Raw genomic sequence first — 22596 nt, 5'->3', positions numbered from 1 at the left:
TAGAAGCATTTGTATGTTCATGCTAATCAGGGAAAAGGACACAGCTGTTAGAGAAAGGCAGAGATAAAGGTAAAAAACTCAAATAGTAATTTTATTCATGATGTTGCTTATAAAAAGGCCCAGGAAAGTTATTAAAGTTGTTATGAGAAATATTACATTATTTTACATTAAAGACATGATATTTTTGCACTGTATGTTATCACTAATCATTCATTTATACTCCTACCATAGCTGTATCTTTGTTTCTTGTACACAGAACCTCTCTCGTTATGGGTTGGTTTTTTTTGAAAGAAGGCAAAGGATAATACTTAAAAATCTCATCTCAGGAAAACATTTTTCATTCTCTAATCATGCTAGTTTTATCCCCAAACAGTGTGCAGTACACATGAAGTAGTAAATCAGATTCATTGCCTGCACAAGGCATAATATATTCACCACATTGCACTCAATAGATCAGTGCTGTAGTGATTGTTTTATTAATATTAACATCATATTGTTACTGTACATTATAAGCAGCTTCTTATGCTAATAATAATTAATTATACTTCCATTCTGGAAAACACCTTACCACCAGTGGTGCATTGGAATAATGTTTGATGATAGCATATCTTCTGCAAAGCTTACAAATATTTTGATAAAACAGGTAAGTATGTGATGAAGTCAATCATTCTTAGTAATTTTTTTTCAGATCTGATAAAACCATTATTTTTCTAGAAGTCAATCATCATATATATTTTTTTACTATTTTTCACTGAACAGACTGTCAGATGTCGCCATTTAAAATGTTATCCCAGGTCTACCTCAACAACTTCATTGGAGTTACACTACATTTCATTTAATGAAAACATTTCTGAAGTTCTAAAGTTCTGTGACTACATATTTTTCAAAGGAAAGAGTGTGCAGAAATTTGTTGTAAAAATAATATACATAATATGGAAATATTTTTAACAGAAATTTAATACTTTGTATGCAATCAAGCAGGTTTCAGCCCTATAAGCCCAAACACCAGAAATTTCATTTGGATTCTGTGAGATAGGCAGAGAGAGTTGAAATTGATTAAGAATTATTAAATGCTCATCATAGGATTGGTCCATGAAATGGTGGCAAAAGGTTCATAAAAATTGTTTCTGCTCTCAAAAGAATGCTTCCATATTAATTTTATTTCTAAAATAGGTCACTTTTTGTTATTAAATAACTATTCTTCACTTGATTTCTTTTCTTAGAGGAAAACTACAAGGTTGACATGAATCTTGGGAGGTATTTTTGACTCAAATGTGCTTTTAAATGAGACCTACTTCTAATGTTTCTAGTTCTTTTCTGCATCTTGTACTAGTTCATCTTGTGGAACATTCAACTACAGGATGAAATTATGCCCTAATTTATTTCCTCTTGTTCTGCGTTGGTTGCAGAGACATTTTTCCCACTCTTTTCTCTTTCATCACTTTTTCAAAAGGAGGTGGGATGAAAACAATATATTTATGGCAGTTCTTTTTTGATTTATTTTATAATTTTTGAAATGTATTGCACACCGTACCAGACCCATGGATGTACACCTACAGACAAATTCAGGAAAAAGAGAATACAAAGTTGGCAAGTGAACAACGACAACGTTCTGTAACACATTGAGAGCAGGGGTTGAAGAAAGTTCTTTTTTACCTAATATATTCACAAGTGATATAATAAAAATGGAATAAATATCAAAACATTGAATAGAATGCTATAAGACCTAAAAACTCACTGAGCTTATATGTGAAAACATCAAAAGACACTCAGATGGAGACTATTTATGTTGCGGGAAGAAAATAGTCAATTCCTTTCTAAGATGACCAACATGTCAGCCCACACAGTCCCCACACCTCAAACTGCTGCAGGCACTGTGACCCCCTAGCTCTGTCCCTTCACCCTGTTCTCCACGTCCTACACCCCTCAGATGAACATCTACCTGTTCCTTCACACGTGCTTGTAGACAGCCAGACTCTCATTAGATTTCCTGGTGAGGAGGGAATTTATTGCCATGGGCAGCGTGTCCCTCTTCTACTTGCCACAGTGTGAGAACATCCACTGTAAAGATGGCAACCATGGTAACTGTAGCTATATAGCTATACAGCTCGCATTTCTGACAAATTGGAGACAAAGTGTTTCCCATATCTCTTTAAAAAGAGCAATTATGGTATCTCCTGCATTTTATCTTGCAATAAAACACCTGATTTTAGAAGTTTTAGGAAATACGAATACACACTAGTTGCCACTTGTTGTTTGTTGGGCTCATAAACTCTGTCATTATTCATTTTGCTTTGCATAACTACATACCAATTAATTTTCTGTTAGATGAACTTACCTAAGCAGAAACACACAGTCTCCAATTGAGCAATACCTGTTCACTTCCCCTTCCCACTTTCCTTCCCAAATGAGCTGCAGCCATTTTAGATACCCACCGTAACTGTAAATCTCCAAAGATGTCTAGGAGAGGTGGACCGTAGATATGAGGATGCAATCCAAAATTTCACCTGAATACACTGAGATTAAGCCATGAAGACAAATTCTTGAAAAGCACTTGTGTTTGACAGGGAAGTTCAATTATATTGCCTTTAATGACTGTGTTTAATCTTCTAGCTTTTGTATTATTTCCTAGTGTTGTCAGGTCAACTTTGGAAAGAGGTAACATATCCAGATATGGACAAGAACACATTTTCCTAGATATCTACCAGGTAGAAGTGATGAGAATGTATACATATGGTAGCTTTTCTCTACTTGTTATAGCCTATATCTGAACAAAAATATTTATTCTATGCAGTATCTTAGGAATTATATGTCCCTTGAGAAAACTGAACTGGCATTAGTGCCAGAATAAGTTATTTCACAACTAAATAAAATTACAAACAAAAGAAGATGACTGTGGCACAAGAAGCAGTGGGAAAAGGTTTAAGGAGAACTTTTCTTTCCCAAAGGCTTTATGTTTCTTCACCACACAACTTTACAATCAAAAAGTCTAATCTCTATTATCTCAGCAATCTTTTTTTTAAGATTATGCAAGTTATTTGTGTGTGTTTTCGTTTTGGTGGCCTTTTTGTTCTTTGCTTTGTTTTATGTATATGCGAAGAATTAATAAAAGCTAGGCAATAAAATAAAAATATATAATTAAAAGAGTTTTTCAGACCTTTACTTTATTAACCACTAATACCACTTGTCAGGGGGAAAAATATCCTTCAAAGTCAGAATTCCTAAGTGCTCTTAGACAGCAAAGAAGGGTCGAAAACAGCTGCATTTAAAAATATGGAAAGTACCAATCTACTTCCTTCATTCCTTCATGATTATGTTACTTACATTTATCTGATGAAAACAAATATTTGCTATAAATGTAAACCAACATGATCTGAAGCAAAAGTATTGGTAGCCTGGCACACAATTAAACCATTCACATCAAATATATTGCAGTTATTGCTAACATACCCTGGTTTTCAGTCATATTTTGTATCTTTGTGGCTAACGATGCACTAAAGAACTGTACACAAATGCTTCATTTAGGAACTTCTTATTTTTCATGAATGCTCTATAGCCATCAAGTGAATTGCTGAATATTAAAAACTTCAGCTGCTTCATCTAAGTATGAAAAAGAATGCCACATTTTATAAGATCAAATAATTATGTCCCTCTTCCTATATTCCTCTGTTTGCAATTTAACAGCCTCTTTCACACTAAGAAATGTTCATCTAAATTTCCTGTTCTGCATTTGTCACATAATTTTTTATCATTATCATTTACATATACATAATATTTGGCACTAACATACAGGAAGACAAGAAGCCATCTTTCAACTAGTGATCCCTACAGTAAACTACTTTTGGGCAGTTACTGAGCTCATCTGAAGCCCTGCTGACGATTTGTAGCATAACATTCTCATACACACTTTATAACTCTCCTACAAAATCAGTCTTCTCCTTTTCACATCTACAGCGGAGCATTTTAAGGGTGTAGGGGAACTCTCAAAAATACTCATTAAGTATTCTTAAAAGGAAGGAAGGTTGCAAAGGTTTGATGGTTCCATCAGCCATGAGACATGTTTCCTGTGAGATTGTTAAAGTGCCAGAGTGACCTCATGTCTGTAGTTAGTCACATAAAGGCATAAATGGCCATGCTATTTTGGAGACATTGTTTCTAAAGAAAAAGAGCCCCAAGCTGGGTAGGTCTCAGACTTCAACTTGTGCTCCATCCTGAGGCGTAGGATTTGATTTTAGATGGACTGGGACTCCTACGAGACAGTTCTCCTTGTGGTTGTAGGTAATTTATGTTTCTAGTCTTGTTTGATGTGAAGAAACTTGGGAAAATATCATGGAGAAAAGCTTTTTCTGCTCAAAAATGATTATGTGATGCTCAAAAAGATGAAGCATTTGCACCAGAATTGATGTGTCTAAATTGATAAAAAGTCTAAATGCTTCACTCATCTCTGTTTTACAACAATTAAATACTAAGCAATATTATGAGCAATTAAAATGAGTACTGTTTGATTTCTCTTGATAGTTAGTATTTCTTAATAGAAGACATTAGATATCAATGATGATGTTCTCTGACCCTTTGTACAAAAGAAAAAAATATATATTACAATATTGTGCTTCAATAGAGTTACCGAGGTTTAATGCATACATTCTAGACACTTCACTTGTACAAAAGCAGGAACTGATTTTCCACTGAGATAATTTTCTAGGTCTCAGTGGAGACATTCTTTTTCATATAGCAGTGAAAAAGAAGGTCCATGGTGTTTGCAATAAACTTTCTTTCTTGCCTGAAGATAAAGCAATCAGAATTATATCTACAGCAGGAATAACCATGGCCTCCATCCTATTGATTTTCTATGCTATTGCAGATCTCATATATTGTCTGCTCCTGCCCAGCTGGAGGTCCTCTCTGAATTTCTGAAATTTAAATATTTATTGTTCTTCCAGTAATTTCTCTAAGTTTCTCTGAGTTTTTCGACTTGCTTAAACCTTAGACAATCTACACCTATGGGAAGTAAAATTCTTAAATCTTCTAGAAGTCAAAGTATATTTGGAGAAGACATGATGTATTGATTACTGCCAAATCTCAGTGGACAAAGACACTATGTTATTGTCAGCATTTTTATTGTTGCCATTGCTTTTTCTTTTTTCCTGTGAATAGTTACAAGTGTCTGTCATATATTTTAGACCACACTAACCTACTGGCTAGTAGGCACTGAGAACTTCTCATAAGAATCATATCTAGCTTTAAGAGACAGTAAAATGAGTATGTTGCTTCATTTCTGTTTCTATCACACATTGTCAGTCCACAAGCAAAAAAAAAATACAAACTATAAATGTTGTTTCTGGTTTGGGTTTTTTTGATGGGCAAAGAGAATAATCTCATCTTTTCTTGATCCAGCTATCCTTTTTCAGACTGTGGATATCTCATATATAATGTAAAAACGTTATACAAATTGAAATGTGTGATGGGTAGACAGAAATAAATATATCAAGATGCATAGAAACAGGAATTCATCGGGGAACTAGGCCAAGAACACACACCGATAATTTGTGACTGATGAAGATTCTGCCTATCTAGAAAATGTTAGGAGAAGTTCAATTTGATGCATTCTCTGAGAGACAAAGCTCTCCTCCTTTCTGTAATTCTCTGTCTGCATCTCCATAAGTATTTACCCTCTTAAAATAACCTTGCACATAGCGTGAAGTCAAAAAGAGAGGCTTTGGCTCTTAGTCCCATCATATTTATGGTCCTATTGGAGCTGACAGGAAAGAAGCAGAGCTGGTGATAACTGCTAACCACAGAAAAATTAACTAAATTAAAAATTCTGAGAACAGTCTACCTGTCCTGCACATAGTAATACACCTTTTTGGCTAGCAAAATTTTATTTTGATATTTATCCTTGATAAACAGCTTTCTCTCCTACTTTAGGTAATTCAAAAAGGAAATCCTTATGAAATTTCTTGTGACATAATTTGGCATACTCTCTGACATTTTGCAGGGATTATGCATTATTTTTTCAGATACTGATAGCACATTTCTGTTCTCAAACAGACCCAGATAACCAAGGTCAGGGAGACGCTTATCTGTGGTGTTTCTGTCAGAAAATAGGCAATGCAATACAGGTCATGTAAGACGGGGCTCGACTGACAAAAAGGGATAATTAACTGAAAATCCTAGCTTACAACATATCAAATAATGAACTTGTTCAACTACTTGTTCTCTCTGATTGTAATGTTCAGGAGGCTCAGGCTGACCCGAACCTGCTGTGTTCAAGCTGTGCATACTGTACTCCTCCCTGCAGGCATGCTAAATAATATTTTTATTGCTTCCTCTCCTCTCTTCTAGGTCATACTGAAATAGGAGTGGTGTCAGGGGAGAATGGTGTGACAGTTCAAAAAGGAACCTCAGGATCCCCAGATTTCCTCCTGCATTTCGAGTCGTGTCATTCCTGTGTCTCGGTATCCCTTGTAAAATATACTGGAATGGAGGAAAGGCACTGAAATTGTCCGCAGGAGAGACAGAGGAGAGCAGGAATGCTGCAGCTGGTTTCCACCGGCACGTGAAGGGAGCAGAAACCACTCCAGAAATGAGGTGTAGAGATAACTGATCTCCACTTGAAAGGACTTTGAGGAAACATGCGACTGCTCAAGTTACTGGGGTCAGTGGATGACAGAGAAGAGCCGTTCCATGTCCGCACAAGGTAAGCACTCAGGAAAATGGGTACAAACATTATTAACACCAGGATTTTTTTCTCCAGAAATGTTTCTTCTTCTCTTCTCTGGTGTTTCCTGTTGCTTAAGAGAGATGAAGCATGGAATGGGAGTCAGAGTTATACAAATTCCAAGGATGTTTCTGCTTTTTACAAGCCCATTTGCTTATCTTCACTTGCTCTGGAGAGCACCTTTCAAATGATGTCTACAAAGTCAAAACCTAACATTGACACCATGCTCATCCTTCAAAACAGTGCAGAATATTTAGCAAAACTCTAAGCAATACTTAAAGTCTTCAATAAATTCTAGATAACCATAGATAAGTTACAGAGCCAGTATTGGGATCATATTGAGAGTGACCTAGCTAAACTCCTCCTAATGTACAGCACAGGTCAGCAGAACAATTCTGCAGGGGATTAAAAGAGCAATTCTCCTTTCTGCATTTGTTGCACAAAACCACTTCTTTGTACAAATAACATTATTATAGTTTTTACTTTTGCTTGGGTTTTTTTCTGGTAGCTGACTTTTTAATGCCATTTTGCCCTTTCTTACAGGTTTCTCTGTACTAATAATTACACCAGTGACATATCCCCCCTTTTCAAATATACCTTTTCTGGCACTGAAAATATTGGGACTGCACGAAGAAAGGTAAAATAATTTTCACAGAATTGTTTCAATTACCTCAGAGACTGCACATGGTGTTTTTACAATCCTCCATAGATTTTCTTTCTCCCTGTACTTGCACGTATTTGGTAGATATTCAAACAGTAAGATGTTCTGATAATCACAACATAGAAAAAGAAACTGCTGTACCTATATCTCTTATGAGCATACAGTGCAGTCTACATAGATATTTTACATGAGACAAGTGGTTATTGTCAAAGAGACTGGTAATGTCTTGCTTCAACATTTTCAAGCTGGCTCTAGGACTTCATATGCACTGCTAGCAGTGATGGAGTAGGTGCAATATACAGTAGCGTTGTTCCCTGCAGACGTCAGTAGGTTTTATCAGGCACAAAGGGAATGCCTGACCATTTGTTGCCCTGGTAAAGTTTTCCTACTTTGAAGAGCTCAGAACAGATCAGGTTTTTAAAAAATACTGACTCTTTAATTTTACATTTTATGGCCTTTTTGCTAGGAGTGGGTCTGAAGGCTTTTGCAAATTTTTATCAGAAACAAACATGCAAAACATTTCCCAGATATTGCTATGCAATCCATAAACTTGTATAATTTCAGGTTTTAAATGTATAAACAACACAATTAGGCAACATGACAAATGATGGGATTGTGTGTACCCTCAGCAAGTTTGCTGATGATGCCAAGTTGAACGGTGAGGTTGACACCCCTGCGGGACAGGATGACATCCAGAGGGACCTTGACAAGCTGGAGGAGTGGGCTTGTGAAAACCTCATGAGGTTCAACAAAGCACAGTGCAAGGTCCTGCACCTGGGTCAGGGTGACCCTCAGTATCCATGCAGGCTGGGCTCTTCAAGAGATTAAGAACAGCCCTACAGAGGAGGACGTGGGGAGTCCTAGTGGATGAGAAGCTGAGTGTGAGGGATGTATTTTTTCCCCTCTACTCTTCTTTGGTAACACCACACCGAGAATACTGCATCCAACTCTGGATCCTGCAGCATAAGAAAGGCGTTGACCTGTTGGAGTGTATACAGATGAGGGCCACCAAAATAATCAAAAGACCTTGAACAACTCCCCTATGAAGAGAGGCTGAGAGAGTTGGGATCGTTCAGCTTGAAGAAGAGAAGACTCCAAGGAGAGCTTATTGCAGCCTTTCAAACCTAAAGGGGGCTTATAAGAAAGATGGGGAAAATCTTTTTAGCAGGACCTGTAGCAACAGGAGAAGAGGTAATGGTTTTAACCTAAAAGGCGAGAAGTTTCAACCTGATATTAGGAGTATTTTTTTTGAGGGTGGTGAAAGACTGAAGGAATTTGCACAGAGAAGTGGAAGATTCCCCATCCCTGGAAACACTGAAGGGCAGGTTGGATGGGGCTCTGAGCAAGCTGATCTGACTAAGGATGTCCCTGCTCGCTGCAGGTGGATTGGACTAGATGATCTTTATGGTCCCTTTCAATCCAAACTTTTCTATTATTCTATGACAATTACAGTATAATGTGTAACTCTAACACTAAGTTTCTAAAACCCTGAGCAGACTTTGTGACTGGGTAGTAAATAGTTAAGCATATATACTCCATCCCTCTTAAGATAAACAAAAGAAATCCACCAAGGCTGGCTGCATCGAGCTACTGGATGGATATGCAGACATATCTACTTTAAAATATTTGTTCATCAGTATGGGAGGCCAGCTCTCTTGCATTAGCTTGGAAGTCTCCCTCCAGCAAGGTTATAGAGTAGCATTATAACTTCATAATAAGATGTAGTGAGGCATAGGATGAGCACAGTCTTCCCGATGATATGTATAAGACTGTTCTGAACTGAAGGCACAAGGAGATGCCTCACATTAAACGACAGGAAATTACACAGCCCAGTTAAAATATTGACTTAGAACTTGATGCAGCAAAGTGCTTCAGTTCAAGTCCATCTTTTATCAGCAAAGCACTTATTTTTGTGGGTAGCTTTAAGCACCATCATAAGTCAGTTGATCTTAATAGGGCTTTGCTGCATAGGCATAGCTTGTTGAAACTAAAAACAGAAAAACAGTTTAGCAAGGGCCATCCAGTTTTCCTGACAGAGACCAGGAGACATTAACTCTTTACATTAGCTCCCCTCTCTTGAGATGCCAAAGCAGAGATTTTGCTCCCTGACAGCACAGCACCTTTGCCATTCTCCAAATGCTCAGCTCATTTGCTGGCCAGGGGACAGTTTTGTCACTGTGCTGGGCTGGGGAGGACATGCTTCTACCAGAACAGCTTCATACTGGTATGTGACCCAGAGCAATGGCATTTCTTCTATTCCCTTCCGTTTCCCGCTTGCACGTACCCTAACATAACTCTTCTCATCACTCCTCAGAGCATGGCAAAGATGGTAATCAGATATCTGACTCCATTTCCTTCCAGGCACCTGCTTGCTTGAAAACTATCAAGGGCAGCAAGTGCTGCGACAGGATTAGAAGGATAACAAGCTAAAACCTTAGCTTGCCAGATCTGCAAGGCTGGTTATGAAGGAACTAAGGGGATTTAAACTGCAGAAATTCTGTACAACATATGATCCAGGACTGCAGTAATCCCGTTGATGGCAATTTACTTACACACACACACAAAAAAAAAAAAAAAGAAGAAAAAAATCCATATTCTTAAGTCTACTGTTACACAGCTGTGACTTACCATCTCAGTATTCATCACAGTAATAAAGCCATGGTGAAGCAAATAACATCCATAGGATAATCAGCTAACACACTGGACTTTATAGTGCCATACATCACTGTTTGTGAGAAGGCAAGAAGCATGGAGGAGTGGGTGTACCACTCTGTGATGATGTCTCACACCATGTCACTGCTCCTTACACAGGAATGAGCTGAAGCTGCTGAGATCTCTTTGGATTATAAAGCCCTTGTGCAGCAGTTAATCTTGCCTTATAGTGTATTATTGATATTTCCCTAAAGGAGAGGGATTTACCCTTTCTACTTAGAAGAAGCTGCTAGCAAATAAATGAAACCAATTATTAATAAAAGACAGATCTCAAGAGTGTTGAATCCAGATTATCCATCGCAGATGTGAACTGAAGGCAGCTAATGGCTAAAGACTTTTGTTTCTAACTTCTCAGCTGAAATATTACGGCTGAGTTGGTGGCTGTATTATAATGCTGTTTACAGACACTGTGTGAAATAACAGGCATAATAAATCCAGAGAAAGTGCTGGTGAAATTGAGAGAGAAATTTGCACTTCATTGAATTCACTGTCAACTTCCATTAAATTCAAAGGGACTTGGGAGTCTTCATGTGGTTACTGAACATCTGTAAACATTTCCAAGTATGCCCCAAGTTACAGGTTTATTTTTCACTTCAAAGAAATTGGCCAGGCAAAAGCATGTTTATTTCTCATTACAGAAAAAGGAGAGCAAAGAATAATTAGAAAAGAAGCTGGATGACAGTGAAAAGACATTAAAGATCAAAATCTTATAATATTTGGGGTGCTATACAGATTGGAAACCCCATTGGACACTGGGAACATAATCTAATATAACTTCTGCTTTTATATTTACAGTTGGGTCTCTTCCAACCTGGTTATTCTGTGATTCTGTGATTCTGTGATAAGTATTGCACAGACACACTCACACAAAAATAAAGACTATTTGACTAGATGAAATGATATTTCTCCTCTTTGAAGACTTTCTTTGTTGGTAAGTTTCTTCATTTACTGTTTTACACATCAAGTTAGACACAAATCCAGGCCTGGAATTCAGTAGGTGTTGGTGATATTGCTCCTCTGGCTGGAGGACTTGACAGTACTGAGTTCCACTAAAGGAAGAAGCAAAAAGTTTTCCTTCATAATGCAGGTGGTAGTAAAGAAAAACAATATTGTCAGCAGTTCTGACCATGTTTCTGGTTATGTTTGGCAAATCTGAGATCTACAATTAATCACTGAACTGAGCTTCTCCATATAGTATTGAATTATAGTGTCTCTCAGAAGGAGCTAAGATATCTGGCTAGGGAACTGCAAAGTGCAGTCAAGCAGATAAGTCCTGATTTCAAACACTGAATGAGAAGTTCCATAATTCAAACAGAAATACCCTTGAAGCAGTACGTGTATTTATTGCGAACTACAATTCTTTTTTTTTTACATTTTATTTTACAAATTCTCCATTATTTGCTTCAGTTACAGTGAAATGGCCTACTGTATTTCAAGATATTTCAAGCAGATCTTATACTTCACTTTTCTGTGTCAAGAAATATTCAGACAATTGAACAATCGTATTACAGAAAAGCTGTTAAATGCTTTGTGATGCAAGGAATTGTGAGCTATTTAAGAACTAATGTGAAAAATGGCAATTTATATGCTATCACGTAGGTCTAAAGTGGAAATAAAGGAGGAATCAGTCAATATGATTAGACAGATCTGTATTGAATAAGTATACCTTTGTTTTGAAATTGTGAGAGAAGAATGTTATTCTTAGGAGATTTTTCTTTGGATTGCAGAGGAAGACATCTCTCCACTGTAACATATATTTTGCCTTTTCAATCCTTGTAGTTTGTAAGAGTAATCTGATTGAAAAGAATTGGATGCACAGAAATGAGATTATTTTCTTTTAAACTAGAGAAGCTAAAATGAACCCTCTGTATTAAAAATTGCAAAGATTATTTACACAAGAAAAGAGGTGTTCAAATAATCATTTTTAAAACAGAAACAAGCTCAGAAAGAAAAATGTTGCATTAATGATAGCTATTTGGCAACTTTGCAGAGGTTTCTCTGGAATGAGAAGTTGTTGAGTTCATTTGAGTGAACACCCTGCAGCCCCATTACTTTAAAAGGCTGGCAGTTTTGGCCAAAGGACAAAGTAGGCATTTGCAACTAAGTGCCACATAAAAACTGGATAAAACTTAGAATTGTAGAGCTTGTGTTTTGCTGTGCTTTATCGATTGAGATTTCCCAAGCCCTCAGTACTGAACTAAATCTGCTTGCTCTGATGTTAAAGAAGTAGGTAAATATTAATGGATGAATTCCCACAACACCAAGAGGCAAACTGAGACATGGGAGGTTTAAATAAGATTCTTTTGCATGAGCTTTGAAGATACCCAACTTGCCCTCATTTTCTTTCCTACATGAAGGAATATCCATTATGAGCTTGCATGCTTTTATCTACAAGGTTTACAAAACGGATTATTTAAAGTGGGGGCAAGGGGTGTAAGCAACTTCCCTGTAAAACCACAGCACTGCACGGAACAAGGTATATGTGAGTGAGCAGCTTCTAAACTGACCTACAACATGTCCCAATGGGAACAGAGGGTCTGGGTCAACCAGGAGCAGGAGGAAGGATTCTGACATGACCCCATTCCTCTTTACTCCCAGGATGGCCCAACTGCCTGACCTGCCCAAAGGGAGCTCATCCACCATTGATTCTCAAACAGCATCCGGGAACACTGGTTTGTATCCCAAACTGATGCATGTTGAGTGTGAACCAGAGATGAGTGCTCATTTCCATCAAAATTTAAGCCAATTACAAACTACAAAGACAATTTCATGAAGCCCAAAGGCTTGCAAGTGAAGTATGAACATACTTTTAATTATAGCATTTTATATCCATATATATTTTTTCAGAAATAGACATAAGTTGATGGCAAGTATTTGTATGATGAAAGGTGAAAAGGATCAGAAAAAATGCACGTTCTACAACAAAACAGGGAATATGGGTACTGTAATTAATCAATCAAATTGCCAAGGAATTACAAAGAGGATCAGAGGGTAAAAAGATAATTAATAGATCAAAGGGTAAGAAGCCAAGTGTTGAAATAAAGTGGTAGTAATATAGACAGCTAAAGAGGAATTATTGACCAATAATTATATTGCTTTAGGCAGTGTACGCTTTGCTAGAACTGTTATTAACAAGGTTTTTAATGGACTAGTCTATTTTTCTAAACATGGAGTTATGAATGTCAAATGCCAAGAATTCATTGTAAAGCCAGAGTGCATTAACAGTAACCTAGTTTGTAACAATAATATCAAGGGGAAATAGAGAGAATTCAGGCTGCAGTGGCTGTTTTCATGGACAAGGGATGTTCTTTTGAATATATAAAATAACAGAGTGTGATTTTCAGGGATTTGGCATAAGGCTTGTTCTTATTTCAACATAAATTGCAAAGTTTATTCTGGAGTGGGTGACACCCTGGGCTAAAGCCTCTGTGAATCCTCTCCATTGCTCTGAATGAGTTTTATTCCCTCTGTTATTCAAATAAGTCAAAGGTCTGCCAACAGAAGTCCATCAATTTTCATGCTGCACCACACCTCCCTCACCAGTAATGAGGTCTAGATTGAATGAGTAAAAAGCTAATGGGGATCAAGGGGTTTTCAACTATCTCCTGAAGTACTGTTTGTGGAAAGAGCTAGACCTCTGCTTAAGTGGAGATTTCAGTCCTGTTTTCATCAGCCCAGTGGGCTACAAGCATTGGGTCCTACTATGACCAAAAACACAGGACACAGTTAGCCAGAGGTTAACTAGGTAGAAAAAGCAGGCAAGAACCTATTTGTGCTGTATGCTTAGAGACTTCAGGACAAAGCATCGTAAGAAATCACAAACTATTGCTGCCTTATCACTGTTTGAGGTAGCTAAAGCCATCAATCTAACATTTTTGTGCCCATGGATAGGAAGGAAAATTCCATGAGGTTCTCTTTATTGCTTTCCTTGCTCTGAAGTGTTGTCAAATTTCATTGTTTAGACTCAATTCATCTATTTCTTGGAGTAAGGATAGAGACCTGTATAGGCTGAGTTTTGACTAAGACCCCTCTTTGCAGTTCTGGACGACAGAAGATAGTTACAGGCTTGGGAGCTCCTGTAGAGGTTGGTTGTCAATAGAGCCCTCTAGAAAGTAGTTCTTGGATACACCAATTTTCATATTTTTAGTAATACATGCACAATCTGAGTGTGGATAAGGATAGGAAATACTGCAGTGGATTAGATTTATGGTACAGTTAAACTAGCCTGTTGAGAGCCTTGATAGAGGTGCAAAGGACCCTCAGGTGAACTGAAAGCATCCTGCTAGTTTTGCCAGGGATTGGCAGAGGAAAATTTTGGTTTCTGCTTCCATTTTTTTCAGAGTATTTTCATTAGCAAAATAGTAGAAACCAGTAAAACGTAAAGTAGATGAATTGGTGGCATTCTTTGTTAGCATTTAATGGATTTTCCTCTGCAGAGTGGAGTATGTAAACAGGTTTTCCACAGCTTAACTCTCCCATAAAGCTTATGGTTAAGAGAAAACTGTGAAAAAGTTATGTTCTAAGGTGTGTAATGTTTTTCTTAATGAACACCTCCCAGATTACTAAGTGATAGAGAAGATTGAAAATGTCAGTCAAAGGCACTCTTGTGCTTCTGCTGAAGGCAATGACAAAACTTTAATCAACTGAAAGTCAGCCAGTGGTCTAAAACTGGGAGTGTTGATGTGATTGCCAAGGAGAGATGCAGTGTAAAAGTCTTACTGAACAGAGGCAACCACATGTACGTAAGTATAGACTTCCAGGTTTGGTTTGTAATAATAATTCCTAGAATCAGAATAATACCTGTAGTGAAAGCTACAAGATCAAACTCTTTTGGAGAGCAGAGATGGGGAAGACTGCAACATTCCAAGTTGCTGCAGCACTGAAAATGAAACCCGAAATGGGATGAATGTCTAGATAAAAAAAACATGCTGGAAAATTATGCTCAGCTACATTTTTCTGTAATTCTAACTCCTAATTAGGACAAAAAGTTAAATATATTTGCTTTAAGTCAGGAAAAATGAGGCATGGCTAATGTTATTTAATAACTGATGTGACTTCAGCTAGCAGTATCTATAAAATTTGTAGCTCTGTAATTAGTAAGTGGAAAAAGTTTAATATTTCAAAAGTATCATTTTGGATGTGTAACTCCAGCTGGTTCTCACAGTCCTAAATACAGTCTACGTGAATTACTTTCTAATAATTCTTGAGAAATGATTAGGCACATCTCTTAGCATTTTTTTCTGGGTTAACACCCTAATTGTCTCACATACAAGCTAATAAAATAAGATCAATCTAAAAACTCAGTTAGAATGTATCTATTTTGTAAGAAAAGGTACGGCATAGCCTGTAATAGGGAGAGGATGATGAGGTACCCTGAAGTGATTAGACACGCTACAAGAGTGAATTTAATTTGGAAGATTGAGAGGTGTGGAGATAACTGCTTTCTGCCTACACACTTTTACCACTATTCAGTGTAACTGAGGACTTATAAATACTTTATAAATTAAAGAAATTAACCACAGCACTCCCAAACTGTGAGAACCACCTACACCATTTGTACATTGTTCTATTAATAACGGCTAAAACATTAGCTCCTGCAACCATGGCATATATTAAAATGGAGCAGAATTTAAAAAATCAGAAGCTTGTGTTCTTTTTCTGGCAAATATGTGGATTTGGAGGGACTAGATATTTTACAATTTTAAACCAACAATAACTTCTTGGCTATCTCCAAATCCATGATCATAATGGACAGTATTTTTAAAAAGATGATAATATACGTAATGACCAGATTCAGTAAATCCCAAAAGACAGGCCCCACAGTCCCTGCATCTATCCTCAAGCTGCTGTGATACAGTCAGGAAGGAAACATTTTCATTATTCACTTTGTGGTACAGAAACAGTCCTGGAATTCATTTCTCCCTCTAATTCTCCCCAAACTAATTGAAATCATTATACAACTAAACCCCTCCTTACCCCCTATCCCAGCATTTCTGCTTGCAACATGCCTAGAAGCCTTATTTAATCTCACCTGCAATCCAATTAAAAGCCTCTCAAAAATTCACACCTGTGCTAATTCTAGATTCACATCACTGCTTTGTAGTCATTAAGTCTATGAGTTAGTTTTTATGAGTGTAACTAATCTAGTTTATCAACAAAATGCTGGAAGGTTTACGTGCTAAAACAAGATAATCAGTATTCATGCTTCAAGATTTCAGCAGAGGTCAGGAAGGAATTATCTTGTCTTATGAAGCATTTCAAAATGGTTAATTATGTTTGTTCATAAAATTTGGTCCTAAAACAATTGAAATCAGAGTAAAAGCTTTTGAACTTTTAACTGTGAATGACTAATTTGGCTGAGATGTTGATTTATATCAGAAAGTCCTGTGATAATTTTATTCTTCAGTGAAGACCAAAAAGATACAGTTTGAAAATACAAACCCAGTAACATGTTAGCCTCCATCTCCATGCTGTTTGCAGACATTGCAAATGTACTGTGGAGAGGCAGTTACTGATGAACCTAGATTTATATGTATGTGTGCGTGGATGCAGACTCTCTAAGACACATGATTTTAAAGCAATGGTCCTCTCTGCTCAAGGAATAGAGTCAAGTTTGTTAAATATTCTTTACAGAAAGGGTCATTGGGCACTGGAACAGGCTGCCCAGGGAGGTGGTTGAGTCACCTTCCCTGGAGGTGTTTAAGGCACGGGTGGACGAGGTGCTGAGGGACATGGTTTAGTGTTTGATAGGAATGGTTGGACTCGATGATCCGGTGGGTCTCTTCCAACCTGGTTATTCTGTGATTATGTGATATTAACCTTGTGCACATAGCTTCTAAATACTTCTTGTAGGTCCCAAAGATACAGTATTCAAAAGTCTCAAATTTTCTGGTTTGCTAGAGATATTTTTTAAAAATGCACTGTCTTCACCCTCATACAGCAGCAATCACCTGGCAATGGAAAACCCACTTGGAACCTTAAATGAGGACAGATGAAAACAGAGCAATGAAATATTAGTAATTCAGCCATGAACCTTTGTTTTCTGGTTTTGTTTTATTTTTTTTCTCCTAATGGATTCTTGCTCCCAGTCCACCCAGAATAAATCAACAGTGATGTGGCCTGTACTACATATAGATCAGCTGTGGTAAATATATACACATGCACATATCTGCTACACAGGTGCTTGGTTTTATATCCACTGTCTAGCCAAAAGCAGAGTTTTTGGTATATGCTCATAGGTCCATGTATTGGAAGAGAAAAGACAGTGATGAAGCGGTCAGCTGGCACAAGCACTTTTCACAGCAGCCCCTAAGCCTGAGCCAAACCTGCCGATCTCATTCCTCACCTCATATTCTGAATCCCTGTCAAATTCCTGAACTTATTTTGCAATTCAGGGGGAGGATTTTTGGCTGGAGCTATTGGAACAGAGATAGTTAGTACCTCTGTGTATTCAGTCCTGTAATCGCTGATCGTTCTGAGGCAAAAGTGTTTGCGGGTAGGACTAGGTCTTTTTACTTTTCCTTGGGTTCCTCCTCCCTGCCCTGGTGTTTGGTTTTTTTTTCCCCCTTGGTGTTTTTTTTTTTTCTCCCCTCTCCTCCCACCCCATCTCCTAACTGTAGTGGAAGGAAGGGCAAGAGCTCTCTCTGGGCAAGTTGGCACTTGGCCATGGCAGCACAGGCTGCTCTTTAGTAGCTGGTCATGCTGCAGGTGTCACTGAAGTACGGTGACATTTATTATGTCCCTCTAAATAGCTGCTGCTGATGTTGCAGAACTGGTGCTGAGCCAGTAGAAATGCATGAACCATAATCAGGCCTGAGAAGACAACATTATGATGTTGACAGAGACAAATATATATTTCTCCCCTGCCAATGTCACGTTCAGATTAATCTGCGTGATATCAACCTATGACAATGGGCCAAATCACTTGCTGATGATCTGTTGTGTTAAGAATGTTAGAGAGGCCTACAGAGGTCGTATCAAGCTTATATATTATGATATAGATATACATTTTTCTGACAGTTCCATTGGTTTTTCATAATCTAAGATAATTTTATGTCTGATGGTCTTCTTAGAATAATAAAAAAAAACACTTATATTCCTTATGTTACAAAGATAGCTTTCCAGCTACAAGCTGATAGAGATTTGCCTCCGTTCCTTGCTATTAGGACCTATGTATCAGTTGTCTATTCATGAAGATCTAAATTGGGCACATATATCTATGCATTTATAGAGCAGTAATCTCTCCTCTATAAATAGTCTGAGCCTCTAGTGACCAACGAGGGCCAAAAAGCCAGGCTACGACTTAGGCAGAAATATATCTTTATCATTATGATAAACCTAGAGCAACAACCGGGGCTTAGGAGAGCAAAGTCTGAGCACCCATCCCAAAAAATCCAAGCTGTGAGTGTAAAGTCTGCAATTGGGAGGAAGCCTGGAAACCTTGGGGGAACTGGGGGAGGCAGTTAGTTCTGCTGGAGACAGCTTCTGGGGTCTGAGACCCCTTATGGAAGGCCAGAAAGTTTCAAACTTTCAAATGGTTAGTCCGGCTATACAGATATATCCTAGACCTAGATCAGGGTGTCCTGCACCAATACCCTGAACATCACAACTCCTTTAGTTGTTGATGCTCCAGCAGGAGCATAAATATTATTTCACTCCAATAATGCTTAACTTTACTTAAAGCTTGTCCAACCCAAATTTCTCTAGACAAAACATTTAAATGCAAAACCTGGTGGTGTTAATTAAACAGAGTTTTCTGGGAAAGTTCTGACTTTGGTCCTCTATCATTATCTCTAAAATATGTGTGAAATGTGTGTAATTTAATCAGCATGTTGTTAGCTTATAAATTTAATGACAACTGGTTGCAGTTCATTTTGTTATAATCTTTCAGCAACTCTGGGACTAAATTCAGAGTACTTTCTTTGGATACCAAGAATGGTAAGAAAGAATCAACACATTTTCTCTGGTTTCACAGGGAAACCTTGGTTTCTTGCTTCTTTTCAGCCAAAAAGAAAACATTAACAATATCACCTCTTCACTAAGACCTGGGTGAGATATGCCTCTAATAAGTAATCATCGTTTTAAGCAATGACATAGTATCCTCAAACAATTCCCAGTCTATTTGTTTGACCTTTAGTTTAAAACTACCCACAGCTAGTATTTTTTTACTCTTCATTGATTTAGTCATTTCCATCCAAATACTTAAGTATTTCCTATTTTTGTGTGGGTGCGAGATGTGAATATATGATTACATGATATATGGATTTTATATGAGTGATAAATGAAGATATTATTTCCAAGCATATGAAAAAGCTAGCATTTTGTTCAGACCAAGAAAATCAGTAAAATCACACTTAAGAAGTGTTTTAACATTTGTTTTGTTCTGCTTTATTTCCTCTTCCCTCCTTCCTTGTTCCTTCATTAGAATGTCACATGCTTGGTATGCATACAGTAGAAAGTATATTAGTCTTCAAATAGACCTTATCCAGCCTCGCTCACAGCACATAAAGACAAAGGATACCTTCCCAGCAAAATATTTTATGAATTTGCTGCAATCTGCCCTTCCCAAAGGTTATTTGTGCATTTTAATTAGCTCCATTTTTTTTTTTCAGATTAGACTGGTTAGACAGATAGATAGTGAAATACATTAAAAAGAGGAGATCAAACCCAACAAATGCTGCTTCTAAATTTTCTCAGGTGTTGCTGGTGCTGGCAAGGCTAACAGTGGCAGATCATCTCCCAACACTTCTAGGAAGCAGACCAAGAAATAAAATAGAGAGTGCCAGAACTGGCTCCATGATGGACAGAAAGCTCAGTGGCTTTTCCAGTAGCCCATCACTGGCATTAGGAGTATCCTATAAATACCCAAAACACTGTAGACTGACAAAGCTCTCCATGCAACAATTAACAGCAGTAACCATTCTAATGTATGTAGTTAGCTAATTACCTGTGGTATAAACATGAAGAAGTGCATAAAGAGGGCTTCTTAATCCCGGATAATTTCAGGTTTAGTCAGCTTGCTCAAATATGACTAAGCTTTTTGACTGTGCAGATTCGATCGTAGTTTTTGGAATTACTGTGCTAAATGTAGTCCCCATAACTTAGGAAATAATTGTAGTCTCTTTGAAATAGCTGAAAAGATGATAAGCCATCATCTCTTGCAGAATTTGGCCTTTCTGCAAAAATAAGTCCTTTCAGTGTAAGGATCCTGTGTGGTCAAACTGATTGCCAGAAAGTGAACACTCTGTTCGTTATCTACATCTCTTCAGTCTACTCAATTCAAGAAGGAATATTACAAGTGCTCCCAATCACTAGAACAGAAAATAGATGCACTGAAATGCTATTACTTGCACATTTACAGAAAGCTTCAGTATGATTTATTTATGAGATGGGTTGTTGCTTTTAGATACTCCTTACGTTTATCAAATTTTTCGGTTTTATTCTTTCTAGCTGGGTTGGTAAAAAGCAGCCAATTAAGGTGTTGTTCAGGCATGCAACTTCCAGAAGCAGACCAGTAAGAGGAATTATTCAAGGCTTTTTTTAGAAGCTTCTAATGGATTCAACTAAAGCAGGTAGAAAGGGATCCAGGAGCTGTCCACTCGCAAGGCAACCAGAGCTGACCTGATCATGTCAAAGAATTGAGTCCTTCCCACCAAGGCCATGATGTTCCTCAGCAGTGACATCCTTCCCAGCCTTCCCCAAGAGGAGCAAGGGCTTTCTTGCCAGGTCCCACTCTCCTGTAGAGAGCTGCTGGCTGGGTGAGCAGGGTTTTCGTGGTTGATTTCTGATGAACCTGTTGACATGCAAATTGATGCTCTTCTGCAGGTATAAAAGCTTGTCCATAATGTTCTAATAAACGGAGGGCTGACCCTTGGCTAGGAGGCAAGTTGGTGGAAAGAAGAATATTCTAAATGGAGCTTACCTCTATAGCAGAGCCTTTTACTAGCTGAGGACATTGGGGAGGCTGAGCAGGGAATGCTGTGAGTTCATTACTTTGTGAATCTGTATGTATTTAGCCCTTGAAAAATGAGGATAGCAGAAGCAGAGGCATCAGATTTTCCTGGCTTGTTTTCCTATTGCACTTGCAGATAGAGTGCCAATGATTTAGACCTCCAATATATAGTATGAATATTCTCCTACCACAGCTTTGTCCTACAGATTTCGCCAAAAAGAGGCAATGATTTGGGCTTTAATAGCAGTCTTAAAACTTTTTGATCTAACAAGCAAATACCATTTTGTATGTCCAGCAAAGTTATTATCTCTTTATGTTTATGTCAATTAAATTATATCTGAAGCAAGGTTTAAGTGCACTGACATTGCGATTAAATATCAAAAACGATTGTGTTTTACATGGCAATACTATGAAACACAGCTATTTATATTTAAAATAAAAATCCATTTTTCTATAAGAGATTACATTGTTTCTTTGAAGTGTGAATTTAAGCAGCTCGTGTTTATAATAATATGTACCTCATTAATCTTCAGACATTAATCTCCATAGTCCTATTTAACACAGTGAAGCTTCAAAGGGTACAGATGCCTTATATTGTTTATTTAGATGTGAGGTAAAATATAAATGAAAGATCTGAGGAATCAAAATTATATCCATAACATTTTCTTAATTTGCATAACACATTTAATGCTAGACATGTTAGAAAGCTACCTGTATATTTGCCTTGAAGAACAGTGATACAGACATACTGGAAAGGGTAAACATATTAATTAGAGCTTGCACATCTCTCCCTCTTGCTAGTGTAATCATTAAATTGATTTTTCCAGTCTGACATGTAATTGTTCCAGCGATGGAATCCTGCTTTCCACTCTCGTTCTGCTTCATCAATATTTCCTGTAAAACATGAAATGGGTTACATTAATCTAAATTTAAATCTCTTTATATGCTAATTGAAAAATAGTTTTGATTATCAATGTCATTTGATGCAAATACATCATAGGATGGTCTTTTGTCTCTTTTCTTAAACCTGGAAGAACCGAAAATTCAGTGTTTAATACTTTATGTTTAAATCGGGAAAGAAGGACTGCAAAGTTACCTGGCATGCTGCAGGGCAATAAATAAACTTATGTATGATGGTTTTGCTTATGGATAGCACTTCTGTCCATCAAATTTTTTATTTTAAATCCACCTTTTGAAAAAGAAATCTTTAAAATATTACTTTGGTTCACTATACACTACAGTGAAACCCACATGCCCTGCAGGATACGATATGCAAACTGAGACAGTTGCATGTAAAGATACAGTGAAATCACAGCTTTGGTCAAGGCAACAACGATATCGCCATTAGTTTCGATGGATAGCCATGATTTCACCCTATTGTAGAATAAATCCACAAGTTTAATGTATAAGGGGAACGAGTTTGGAGAAAGATACTGTAAAATGTGCACTATGTCAATATTGAACAATCTTCTCTCTTACTTTCATTCTAGTCTATAAAGCATTTGCCAACTAATCCTGTGTCCCAAGGCAATATTTATTGCCAAATTTGCTAGA

General features: G+C 37.4%; 1 protein-coding gene across 3 annotated transcripts in view; it reads right to left on the bottom strand.

The window, feature by feature from the left end:
- Window positions 1-21621: 21621 nt before the first annotated feature.
- The window catches only part of BCHE (butyrylcholinesterase), a 45357-nt gene continuing 44382 nt past the window's right edge, over window positions 21622-22596 (bottom strand). For 2 of the 3 annotated variants that reach the window (XM_069864490.1, XM_069864489.1), the window contains exon 4: window positions 21622-21936. In XM_069864490.1, the coding sequence (XP_069720591.1) occupies window positions 21809-21936 (128 nt within the window). In that variant the 3' untranslated portion in view covers window positions 21622-21808. The remainder of the gene's footprint in view (window positions 21937-22596) is intronic. The other variant, XM_069864491.1, reaches the window with a different exon arrangement.

Source organism: Phaenicophaeus curvirostris, chromosome 10 (assembly GCF_032191515.1).
Source record: "Phaenicophaeus curvirostris isolate KB17595 chromosome 10, BPBGC_Pcur_1.0, whole genome shotgun sequence".
Lineage (NCBI taxonomy): Eukaryota > Metazoa > Chordata > Aves > Cuculiformes > Cuculidae > Phaenicophaeus > Phaenicophaeus curvirostris.
This window is presented reverse-complemented; position numbering and strand designations above follow the sequence as displayed.